Below are 12,463 nucleotides of genomic sequence, written 5' to 3' on the forward strand. Positions count from 1 at the left end.
ATTTTAAGGTTGGGCAATCTGGAAAAACTCACCAGAGACAACAGAGAAAACAAAGTGACAAAGCAGGTTTAAAGTCCAGTTTGTTTGCCTGGTTTGTTCACTGCAGGCATTCAGTTTGATTTGACCACGTATGCATGTGGCATGACTGTCATCCATGCCCAAAACGCTTTCTCCAACGCTTCCTCAATAACAAGTTAATTAATCAAATAAATATGTGAGCAGAAGTGTGTCACCACTTCTACAATGTAGTCACAAACTAGGAAAAAGTTATGAATTTAATTATTATTGAGGGCTGTGTGAGTGCAACCTAGCAGGGGAATGAGGATGGGGTCAATCGATCATGACTATCATGGGTTTTGGTCTTGTTTTCATGACTATCATTTAGATTGTGTTAGTATACTTCTGAGCTCCTAATTTCTTTTTAGACCTTCATTATATGTTTGAATTTCTCTTTACTTATAACCTTAGTCTCATCTATGTTCTTTGTCATGTCTGTGTATTCAGCCTGTTTGCTTGCGTGAGCTCCCCTTTGTGGCTTCACCTGTTGGAAGTCAGCCAAAATAAACGACTCACTTCTTGTGAATTTCGACTGCCTCCTACATCATGTATTTCAGGGTCTTTAAAACAGTCCACAGGGTCTGTGTGATTGTTGCACAATAACTTCAGCCCTTAGTGTACAGTCACCTGTGGATCCCTGAGCACTCAATGCAGAGCAGCACTCCCAGGTTGATAGAGGCCCAGCAGGGAGCCGTTTGGCCACAGTCACTGCACAGCTCATTGCCTGGCAGGCTCTGCACCCGCTGGAGGAGGCTCTCTCCTCCTCCCCGAACTCCCTTATCAGCCCTCTCTCCTCTCTCTCTGGGTTCACTGGCAGAGTCAATGCTGCTGGTGGAGGGTGAGGCAGTCCGGTCCAATCGCTGTGAAGATGGAGTTACAAGTTAGCGATGGAGACTCAGTAAGATCTAAGAAAAAATAAAGGCTTGCGTTACAGGATTGTGTAAGTGTTACTGTATGTGGTCATGTGTTTGTTTTCACCTCAATGTAATAGTTGTCGGTGATGTCCTTGTAAGCAGAAGCGATGCTTGCCTGGACGGCCTGGATCCATGCCTGCCTCAGCTTCTCAGACTCAGCCTGCAGCATACAGCTCCTAAAGGTTTATGGAAACTAGTTATAAACATCTTTATCTGTTTAATATTTTAGCTTAAGTCTGTCCCAATCTGAAAAAAATAAAGTTGAGCTTATTCTGGAGTGAAATACACACACTTACTTAGTGGGTGAAACCACCTCAAAGCAGAACCGCCTCTCATTATCTTCACATGGTTTGACTGAGCACAACCTCAAATCCTCAACAACCACTGTCAAAGAATCCTGCCATTGAAAAAGGGGAGTGCCAGAAAAACAAAGCTTAGTGACAGGATCGACAGGAAAGACAAGACATTGGTTGACCTGCTATTATACAAATGGTGGCAAATAGAATTAAGAACTCTAAACTGTGTAGGTTAGCTAGAGTGGTGACAAAATCCTAGCATAAGGACCCCAAAACGATAGATTTACATTTACAAAATTAGACTGTACCTTGAGTTTCTTTTGGTAGACCAGCTGGCTGTTTTGTATAGAAAACCACCGCCTGGAGGGGGTTGAAGGTATGAAATCAGACTGTTAGATTGACAGAGATAGGCTGACTCAAATGCTGAAGTCTACCCTCAGTACTGAACCAATGGAATGAAATCGGCTGACTTAGTAGAGCTCAACGAAGCACATTCCTTCTTCAGTTATTCTGCATAGAAATCTGAGAGCTCACAGGCAATCAAAGTTGGAAAGATGAGGTTTTTACCCCCATCTTGTCACATTAGTCTATTTTCCATATGAACAGGTTATGGCTGATTTGTAAGCTAACCTCAATTCTATTTTGTTATATATCGTAACTTTCTATTTTACCTATTCCAGGTCTTGAATGCATTGCTGGCCCTCTTAAAGAGGTAGCCCTCCATAACCACACCATTGGGTGCATCCACATTGAATTCCAGCTTAGGGTCATCATAGGAAAAATCCTGCAAAGAGAACATATGAAGTAATTGTTTGTGTGAAACAATCAGCGTAAAGTCCACAACAAATGTCTGCGTAACCTTATCGGGGGCTCATACAATAGCTGTGCCTCCTCAATAATCAGTGTCCTCTCCACAACACTATTAGTTTACATTTAAAGATCGTGTCAGGATTTTTCGACCATTCAGCTAAACCTTTTGTACCTATTTGTATATCTAAGATTAGCCAAGAAGGGTCTCTAAAGTCAGATGCCACCTGGTAAGCGAAGTGAAGGACAAAAGCACACAGATTGTGAAATAAGAGCTGAAGCTTAGGTTCGCTTATCTTAGGTGACACTTTGATCTGAGGGAGTATTGAAAGTATGGCAGACTAGTAGGCACACATACTTTCTACTCAGGGAAACCTCTGTAATTTTCCACTTTCCTTTAGCTTTGTTAAAAGCATAAAAGCATTTTCACTGATTCCTTGCAACAAAAATTCCCCTCCCATTCACTGGAACGAACGGATTCAGACATAAGATAAGTAGGTGAACTGCCATGAATTCTTCAGCAATGCCAGCAACAAAAACGTGATGGGATGTGGTACAACAGCTTGGTTCTCCACCGGCCAAACACCTGGAGGTGTTTCCAAATGATTCAAGAGCCACTTATGCGCACAGATGAAGACATATTTGCTGGAGTGCAGCAGGCTAGTTGTAGGCTCTCCAACTGAGCGTTTTTGCACCAACTTTACAGAATAAAAGACAGAAGAACATTTGGAGGAACACCCGTGTTGGCATTTCCCTTAACTCCAGTTTCCCCTCATGCAGCTAATTGTTGCATTTTAAACTTTTAAACCTGCTGTCTGTTCACCAATGGAAAAAAGGAACACAGCGTACAAGAGTCGAACAGAAGCTCTCATCAAAACTTCAGGCTAAATAAATGAATAAAGGCTCACCAGCGTGTAGTTCAGCATGCCAAGTATCTTCATCTTTATCACACTGACATCCAGCAGCATTACGATTTCGACAGGAAAACAATAGCTTAAATTCATAAATAAATGATGATAAAGGAGACAAATGTGCTCCTCACGCGAGTCCAGACACACACTGTCAAAGAGGAACAGCGACACGCTCGTGCCGCTCCTCCGGCCGCGTGGACCCGGCGCGGGCGCACATTAGCATACAGCTGTCCCCGTGTCCTCGCGCCCGGCGGGGGTGACCCCTGCAGTGGCTGCTGGAGATCAAACGTTTCATTTTCCTGCTGCATGTGAGGCCCTAAAAGTAGCCATACCTCATCCCCGCCCCACCCGCGATTTAAGGCTGCCCTTTCACCCCCGCCCGAGCTTCTTCTGTGGGAGTCAGCTTTCCATCTGTCTGCAGCTCTAAAAACTTTTCCTGCTTAATCAAGCTGACATTATTGCTCCCCAAACACCAGCCCGGAGCTCCCTCTTCCCACCTTAAATCAGCCGGGACCGCGCAAGAATGCAGCGACCAGCCCAAAGGCGCTGGAGGCTGCATAGCGCCACTGAGCCAAACTGGACGGGCCTCAGGGGTCCAGGCCTGCCCAATAACAATTCTACTGATACGCTTCAATTATAAGTTACACTAACTGATACGATTTTAGTAATGAAAAACTTAAACACACATAATAGGCTTATGCTGCTGGGGGCTTCCCATGATGCACTGGTCACTCTTTCTTTTCACTACTGCATTTAATCATTAGCAGTTCTTAAACTCTGACTCTCCAGTAGTTTGCCTTTTGTCCTGCCTCCCTCTGTGCTCTTCTCTTTCCTCTCACCCCCAACCAGTCCCTGCTCCTCCCTGAGTGTGGTTCCATCAGTGGTTTCTTCCTGTTAAAAGGGAGTTTTCCTTCCCAAGGTCGCCAAGTACTTGCTCATGGGGAATGTGTGATTGTTCTTTCTAATATTTTAGGGTTTTTACCTTACAGTATAAACTGAATTGAATCACTGATAAGTTATTGCAGTGCAAGCTCAGTTTTATTATTCAATTCACAGTAGTTTTATTATTCGATTCACAGTAGTGATTCTGTAGCAATTGTGGCATCCAGCATGACTGAGGAGGACACTGAGCCCATGGGCCTGTGCTGGTCAGACTTTGTACGTTACTCCACGTGTCTCTTTGAAAACTAAAAAGAGCTCTTTCATCAGCTTGTGCATTTAGTTTTAAATCATAAAACAACAGGAAATCTGCTGAGGATACTGGATGCTCACAGTCAACTGTCCTATTGTGTAATGAGTTCACTGATCTATATCTGAACAGCAAAGTGACTTGAGGTGAATGCCCCAAACACCAGCACGGAGCCCCCCTCTTCCCACCTTCAATTAGCCAGGGTAATGCAAGAACGTAGCGCACAAGTAGCCCAAAGACACAGCAAGCTGCATAATGGCACTGAGTCAAAAAAAGTATATTACAAATACACGTATTTGCATATAGTGAATAACATTCCAGGCAAAGCCCTTTATTAAGGCACACACTGAAGTGGAACGGCACCTGTCTAACAAAAGCTCCTATAAAGAAGTTTTTACAACAAAAGATTTTAAAGGCGCCAAGCCTGAGCAGTCGCTGAAGATGTGCAATAACAATAACAACACAGCTCTTTTTTTCCCCCAAAAGCACTTTCTGTTTGGAAGCGCTGCAGCTGTCACAAGTCTAAGCTGTTACAAGTCAAAAGGAAGCCCTTGATTCTAACACACAGAATAAAGTGTTGCTTCATACAAATATGTATGCCCCCTCCTGTCTTACAACCTTCAATTAGCCAGGACTGTTCAAGAATGCAGTGCACAAGTAGCCTAAAGGAACAGGAGGCTGCATAACAGAAGAGACCCTGAACAGGCAATTCTGGCAACATACCAGTAAGGCTGTGTAGGACATATTTAAACAGTTCCATACATTTGGAGGTATTGTGACCTGCTTATGATAATTTGCATATAGTGAATAACATTCCAGGCAATGTCTTCATGTTATATAATAATCCATCACACCACAGACACGCAACGGACACTGAGCTGAAACAACACCTGTGTAACGCAGCTCCTATAGAAAAGTACTGCTTTTACAGGTGCCCAGCCTGAGCAGTCACACGAAGTCTGAAGATGTTTTTTTTTAACTACCTTTTCTGTCAGGAAGTTTGTGAGCCTGTTTGGGACCATCAACCACAGGGACACCTCGGCAGTTGTCACCAGTCAACAGAAAATGATTAAGAAAAAATACCTCATCCTAATACTCTGCAAGCAAACATGCGTGTAATCAAAGCAATACAAATGGATATAGTTTGGGTAATTTATTGATAAAAGCGGTTAAGGAAATGTCAAGTATTAACACCCTAGTTTTTTTCTGTTATTTTTGCGTTTGCTTCTCGCTGATTTAAAAATCTTGTACAGTTAAAAGTGGTGATAATGAAGGAGGAGAGAGCTGAGGCCCTGGTTCCCCAGGGAGCCACAATGATGTTCTGCACTCACACAAAAAAGAGCTGCTGTGAAAGAAAAGCACGAGGGAGCGTGTGATCTGTGCAGGAGGACGGGCTGAGATGGGGAGGGAGCCGCCGTGGCAATCAAAGGAAGCGCGAGGTAAAGAAGAACCCACTTTGTAAGTATGCAATGGCTAAAATGGTTTCTCACTCATCACCTGATTACTGTTTCTGCTTCATCCAAATGTCAACAATGCCCCTTTCAGATAACCCCACGCTAATATATTTATCTGTGCTCATCCCTTATTAACTTCTCTGCAAATAAAGCAGGCAGGCTTAACTACTTCCATGAATCGGTCTTATTTTTACCCTGAGTGCTGAAGTTACTGTTAATAAAGAATGCATTGCATCTATAATTAACAGCTTCTGCCGTCTCATAGCGCTCCTTCCCACACTACTACATTTGCATATGGAAGGAATATCAGAAAAAACAGAGACGTCAGTGTTCAGTGAAAAAAATTGAAATGGCTCATGGCAGTGTTTTCTCTTTAATCTCTTGATGCAGTGATGCTTTTTCTGTCTTCATGTTACTTCAGGTTTTTTTTCTTGATAAAAGCACTTCCTGAGAAAGACCAGACATCTGATTTGAAAGAGCTTTGAGTTTTTCCCTCTTTGAGAGAGACGGCCTTCCGTCATCCGTCTCGCCCTACACCGTCATCAGTTGCTGTCTGGATCTTTCACTTTTTTTCTCTCTTCATATCTTTGCAATCTTTTTCTATTGCTCGCCCTCACATTCAAGACCCGGCTGTGCATCTTAATGCCATCTGTTGACTTTGGCTGTAAGCTGGCAGTTGTAACTTTTGGTTTTCTGACCTGTCAGAATGAGGATTGGTTCTGAAAAGGTACCAAAAATGCAGAGCTGACTCCAAAAAACAAAAAACAGTGCAGGCACTGGCACTGAGTTGGTGATAGACAGATGATTGATCATCAAATCATCACCACCCCTGCTTGGATATTTTTACACACGGACTGTAATGATTTATTTAACAATTGAATATAATAATAGTAAATATCTGTGTTGTTTTGGTGACTTATTTTAGGGTCTTAGACTCTTATAAAAGGTGTTTAAGAGGAAGTCTGAGCTTGAAATTTTGAGAAGGGCACATCGGTGTGATGCACCAGTGCTTTCAGACAAATACTGACGTTAACGTCTCTCCCACGCAAGCACAGTCTCGCTTTATGTTTACAAAAAGGCACACTGATTTATGCATCGGTCGAGCTGGTGAAACATCTCCTACCACGGCTACAAATACACAATGACTGGTAGACAAAGATCTCCTGGGGCAGGAAAAGGTTTTCATGTAAAGTGAGATTACTTTCCTTTTATTTTTAATTTCCAGAGAATGTGCCCTTGAGAGCTAGAGTACAAACCAAGGATCAGCTGAAAACCTACACCAGTCGACACAAGAAACCTGACACCTAGAGCCAAACAGGCCAGGTCAAAATACAGGCTAACAGTTGCAAAGCAGGTCTGTGTTTCTTGAACCGTCCATTACTGCAATGTTCCACACAGTTCTTCCTTTTAAAAACCTTTAATTAAAAAAAATGTAACATACATGTGGTTCATTTTAACCAGTAAGCCAAGGTTAAGGTACAGAGAGAGAGAAAAAAACAAAACAAACTCACCTGCATCAGAGTCTGTGAGGAACAGGCCAAGCAAGGACACAGTGAAGAGAGAGAGTGAGAGAGGGGGGAAGAAATGTATTAGAGGAGGAACGTGACTGAATTAATTTCACCAGAACAAACTAAATAAGAATAAATATGTGCAACTGATGGGTGTCCAGCACATCTTGATACACAAGCGAGCAACATCAGAGAGCTCCTGAAAAACACACACATAAAACAGCTGTTCTTGATCTCATTAAAAGAACTACAACATGTTACACGTGAAGAGTTATTTTTCTAACATAAGAAATGAAGCCAAGTTGTACAATTCAATGCACTTTTTATGGATTAAAAAGGACGAGTTGCTGAAAGGTCATTAATCCATGCACAAAGCTGTTTGTCGAGTCTGGCAGGATGCCTTCGCTTGGCAGCTGAATCGATCGGAGGGAAGGGCCTCTGGCAGAAAAACAGGCATGCTTTTGGCATTTCTTCCGGCAACAGATGGATGATTTTTTTATGCATCTGTGCATGTGTGTGGCTACTGGGGGGATGGGGATGGTTAAAGAGTTGCTTTTCTTCAAGCGGAGTGAGCCGTGCATGTTTAGGGGACTTGCTCTTACTGTAACCCTGAACGCAAAAAGCAGTATGCCGTCTATCAGTGTCTCGCAAACTTTAGACAGTAAACAGGACAGTGGCATTTACTAAGCAAACATAAATAGTTCAAGGCTTTGTTTTCCTCATGAAGGCATCTGTGGTCTCTGTAAGATCTGTTTCGCTTTGTTATTTTAATGCTGCCAGGTACATACCACTTTTAACTCTGGTGTTTTATTGAACTTCTACTGAATTAGGAGGCGCCTGTCATGCTAAGTGAGAGTGCAAAATGTAAATAGACAAAAAGAAATTCCTTTCATGAACCTTTAAGGAAACATATCTAACATTCTGGTCAGCGTAGACAATATCTGATGAGCATTTCAGATTTCATTATGAGTGCAAGTCCTCCTATGCTAAGACAGGAGAGTCCGCACAGAGCTGTGCAGTGGCTGCAAAAAGAGAAGCTGGAAATAGTCGTGAAAAGGCCTTTAAGAGACAGAGACTTTAAGATTACCACTTGTGCTGTAATCATCATTTCCCCTGAAAAGTCTATTAAGCGGGACACTAAGCTTTAGTATTTATGAAAATACAGATGATGTAGAGTCTCCACACCATCTGCTTATTTTGTATTCTGATCTTTTAGCATCATTACGAATGATCTCTCTCCAGTAGTTTGCCTTTTGTCCCGTCTCTCTCGGCTCTTTCCCCTCACCCTCAAGCAGTCTCAGTGGATGGCTGCTTCTCCCTGAGTCAGTGTATCTAATATCCCTGTGCTGGTGTTGCTCCTACTTCATCATAATGATGCTGGTCCAGGATCAACGTTGCAGCTGACCAATCATGTTTATGATGTCATAGCTTTGCAATGTGGAAACTTATATAAATTTGTTCATACAAAACTCTCTTCTGGAACGAGAAGCATTTCATGGTGAGTATTTCAGGCGTTTTCTTTATTAATTTATACAATAGAATAAATATATTATCAAGATATATTTGTTCTTAGCTGAATTTAGGTTATTCATGGTATTTTGATAGTGAGGTTTTTTGTAGCATTAGCTAGTTGATGGACCAACATTATTATGATGAAAGGGGGATATCAGATTGTGCTCCCTGAGCCTGCTTCTAGTTCCTATTTAAAGGAAGTTTTTCCCTCCCACTGCTGCCAAGTGTGTGCTCAAAGGGGGTTGTGTGATTGTTGGGGTTCTGTTTAATATTGTCTTTACTTTACAATATAAAGCATCTTGACGCTATAATGAATTGGCACTATATAATTTGAAATATAACTGAAATGAATTCTGATCTAATTTGGCAGCATATGACAGGCTGTAACATGTTTTTCAAATGGAGATGGCAACTGACGATAACTGGTGGAGGGAAAAGTAAGCATAAGTGGAAGGTAAGGTTGCCCTAGTTTTCCTTGGAAGAAAACGACACAGGGATGAACTGTTATGGCAATATGGGCTCAAAGATAAGAGCTGTCATGCTGTCTCACTCTCTGCTGGATGAGGGCGTGTTTGTGCTCCAGCTCCCTCTTCTCCACGGCCGAGTCAATGACCAGCTGATCTAGCTGCATAGAAGACAAGATCACACATGCAGCAGGAGCAGTGAGTGAAAAATAAAATATGTTTGCAAAATTAAAGGACAATGAAACTAGAAACCAGATGGTATGGTTTCTTTATTATGTTTTGCGTTTGCTTGTTTTGTTTACCTGTGCAGCCAGTTTTTTCATATAGGGGTCAATCTCATCCAAGATGTTAAAGCCTTGTTGGAACAAAGTATACTGGGCTCGCATGAATGACAGCATCTGTAGCAGGCAAAGGAAGTCAAATTGCAAGTTAACACACTGCACAGGTGTACATATATGCTGTATATGTATAATTATGTGACGATACAGATGGATCCGAGTCACTCACTGCATCCAGGATTTCAAACTTTTTCTTGGCTTGAAGCACATTAATCTGCCAGAAACGAAGAGAAAAAGAAAATTCTACATTTTAGACTTCATGTTTGAGATGTACAGGAGAGATGTGAGAGAAATGATCAAGAGTCCTGTGCATGTGTTCAACAGAAGTTGACTCACAGCGCCACCTATTGGAAAACACTAATAATAACAAGTAGAGTCTATGTTGTGTGCGTCTCACCTGTAGCACATAGTCCAGGGCCAGGTGCCGAAAAGCTTTGCGGCTGAGGATGAGAGCTTGCGTCGCCTCCTCCGCCTCGTGCACCTTGTTCCTGGGTGCCTGCGCGTTCTTCACCTGCGCCAGCTCCATGTCCTCACGCACCCGATCAAACTGCTTCTTGGTGTCCTTGAACTTCCGTATGTCCCTGGTGCAAGCACCATGAAGCACAAAGGTAAGAATTCACAAATTTTTTTGCCAAATCAGAAATGGTGAGATCAAAATTCTTAATTTCTGTTATTACTGGGAGATTTCTGCATGTGGATACAAAAATGCACACTTAACACAACAATTAGGGGACTAGATAGAAATCTTAAAACATAAAGGTTACTTATATTAACAGAAATTGTGCCATCTAGTCTTCATATAGCTGGTGGTTTAACATCACTTGTCCTCACCTCTCTTAAGTGCTTAAATCTACTTAAATGTGATGTGATACTCACTCTTTAATGAAGGTGTGAAGCTGCTGTTTGATGGACCTCTGAGCCTGGTCAAACAAAATCTGCGAGCAGATGGAAGGAAGAGATATCGTATGAGATACAGTGCACAGCAGTTAAAGAGCAAGCAGCGAATAAATCTGCAAATCTGTAGTTCTCCGATCTGGGCACAAGATGGCATTATGATCCCTTTCATGTGATTACTTTAACGGCTTCAGCCACAAGCAGAGAGGAGCTGAAGGAAAGACAGAAAAGCGAGCACATACGTGAACACACTCAGCTACCGCCTCAGTAGATTTTTAGCAATATTTGATCCCACATTTTACTTCCTGTTAAGTATGGGATTCCCTTTCCTGACCGTCTCATCCTCTCTTTCCTCCACTTCTCATGCATTGTAACCAACTCTTCTCTCCAATATAGGAAGTGAGTTTGTTTCCATTTTTATATTCCAGCCACTGCTGTTGATATTATCCTAGACTATATTAAGGAAAACCGTGTGCCTTGTTGATTTATCTTTGTGCAACACACATGCACACAAGCTCACGCAGACGCGGAGACTTACAGTAATAGTGATTGCTTTATAATCACACGCATGCGGACAGTGTACACAACAATCACTTTTGGTATCCTATGGATTAAACTTTCTATAGCAATCCCTAGTTTGCAAGCATACACATTGAGGATTATGGGCTTAGTGTACATGTAAGCCTCCGACCAGATGACATCTCTGCAGGGCCTGATAACACACGGCGGATGAGACTCAGATTTTTTGCTTGAGGTGGCTTGTCATACAGTATGTTTCTGCAAATGTAGAGCACACTCAGTGTGGAAATTTCAAGTGGACAACGTCGAGCGTTAGAATGATTTATTCCTCCATAAGCATGTGTGAACTTCCCACAGAGCCTGTCTTTTAAGTATTGTGCAATGGAATCTTAATATAAGGAGGAAAAACTTTGCAACTCCACCCTTTCATCAGTAGATATCTACTTTAAAAAAAATCTTTGACTTCCCATGTCTCCTTTGACTGGAAACACTTCAATCAATGTTTAATTAGTGCAACAATAAATAGCCACAATTAAATGACTACGTTATTTTAGTCAGCAGATAATGTATAAAAGTATTACATTTGTTATATATAATTAACATAACAAGCATAAAGAATGAGGAGATATTTCGAGAATATTTACCTTAAACTCAGCTTCCCCTCTGTGACTAATAAACAATTTAAAATAAATCATTAAGAAATTGTGAGGAAATAACCCATAATCCCAATAAAATGAAGTATAATCCTTTCACACTAATCTCACCATGGATTCATGATTAAGAAAGCTACTTTCACCTGCTCCCTTATTAACAAGAGGTCATCACTGCAGGGGGCGCATGTTTGATTTGGCAGATTCTTTACACTGAATGCCCTTTCTGAAGCAATCCCAAAGGGGATTTGTGTCTCCTGCCCTTGACAAACCCAGGGATTGTTTGGAGGTACTACCATGCATTCATCATTAAAATGCTGAAAATGGAAAACTACCTGAAAAAAATTTAAATAAATGATGTGTCATCAGATTGCACTGACACAACACTGAATTGCGTTGAGCAAAATAGTGACACTCTCCAAAACGGGGTGTAAGCTATCTGCAGTTTCATGGAAAAGAAACGAAACCCAAAACAATTTCTGATAGAAACTAATCTAAATGTTCCACTCAGGCCTGCACTTGATTATAATGCCTTGGGCTCGACCCAGCCCAACCTACATGATGTCAGCACTCAATTTCCTCATGCACTTCTCTTGAAATTCAAAGATCCTCCGTGTCTAGAAGCCCCATCGGCCATCCCTCTTGTACCTGGGATGGAAAGCCAAAGCTCTTGTTTGCTTGTGGCCAAATAAGAACAGTGATCATCAACAGAAATATATCACAGTATAGAAAATCGCACACTGCTGTCAAATCCTTAAATGACAATATCAGAAAAAAATCTGCTCATTTCCACTTTTTTAAGCTTCCTAACCTGTTGCTGAGACTGATCCATGTTTGAATGTAAACACATTTGCTTATATAATTTACTGAGAGATCAGTTTTTCTTTTGAATGCCCTCGTTTATGCTCGACAGCTGAAAAGCCTTAGGATCAGGCACTGATTGGTTAAGT

General features: G+C 41.7%; 1 protein-coding gene across 4 annotated transcripts in view; it reads right to left on the reverse strand.

Annotated features, from left to right (window-relative positions):
• The window catches only part of LOC116326427 (arf-GAP with coiled-coil, ANK repeat and PH domain-containing protein 3-like), a 58,187-nt gene that overhangs the window by 12,477 nt on the left and 33,247 nt on the right, over positions 1–12,463 (reverse strand). For all 4 annotated transcript variants that reach the window (XM_039611827.1, XM_039611826.1, XM_031747718.2 and 1 more), the window contains exons 5-15: positions 10,327–10,385; positions 9,848–10,031; positions 9,620–9,664; positions 9,415–9,510; positions 9,199–9,273; positions 7,140–7,151; positions 1,939–2,051; positions 1,576–1,627; positions 1,268–1,368; positions 1,036–1,147; positions 685–917 (exon numbers count right to left, since the gene is read on the reverse strand). In XM_039611827.1, coding sequence (XP_039467761.1) covers positions 685–917; positions 1,036–1,147; positions 1,268–1,368; positions 1,576–1,627; positions 1,939–2,051; positions 7,140–7,151; positions 9,199–9,273; positions 9,415–9,510; positions 9,620–9,664; positions 9,848–10,031; positions 10,327–10,385 — 1,082 coding nt within the window. The remainder of the gene's footprint in view (positions 1–684; positions 918–1,035; positions 1,148–1,267; positions 1,369–1,575; positions 1,628–1,938; positions 2,052–7,139; positions 7,152–9,198; positions 9,274–9,414; positions 9,511–9,619; positions 9,665–9,847; positions 10,032–10,326; positions 10,386–12,463) is intronic.

Source organism: Oreochromis aureus, linkage group 5, assembly GCF_013358895.1.
Source record: "Oreochromis aureus strain Israel breed Guangdong linkage group 5, ZZ_aureus, whole genome shotgun sequence".
NCBI lineage: Eukaryota > Metazoa > Chordata > Actinopteri > Cichliformes > Cichlidae > Oreochromis > Oreochromis aureus.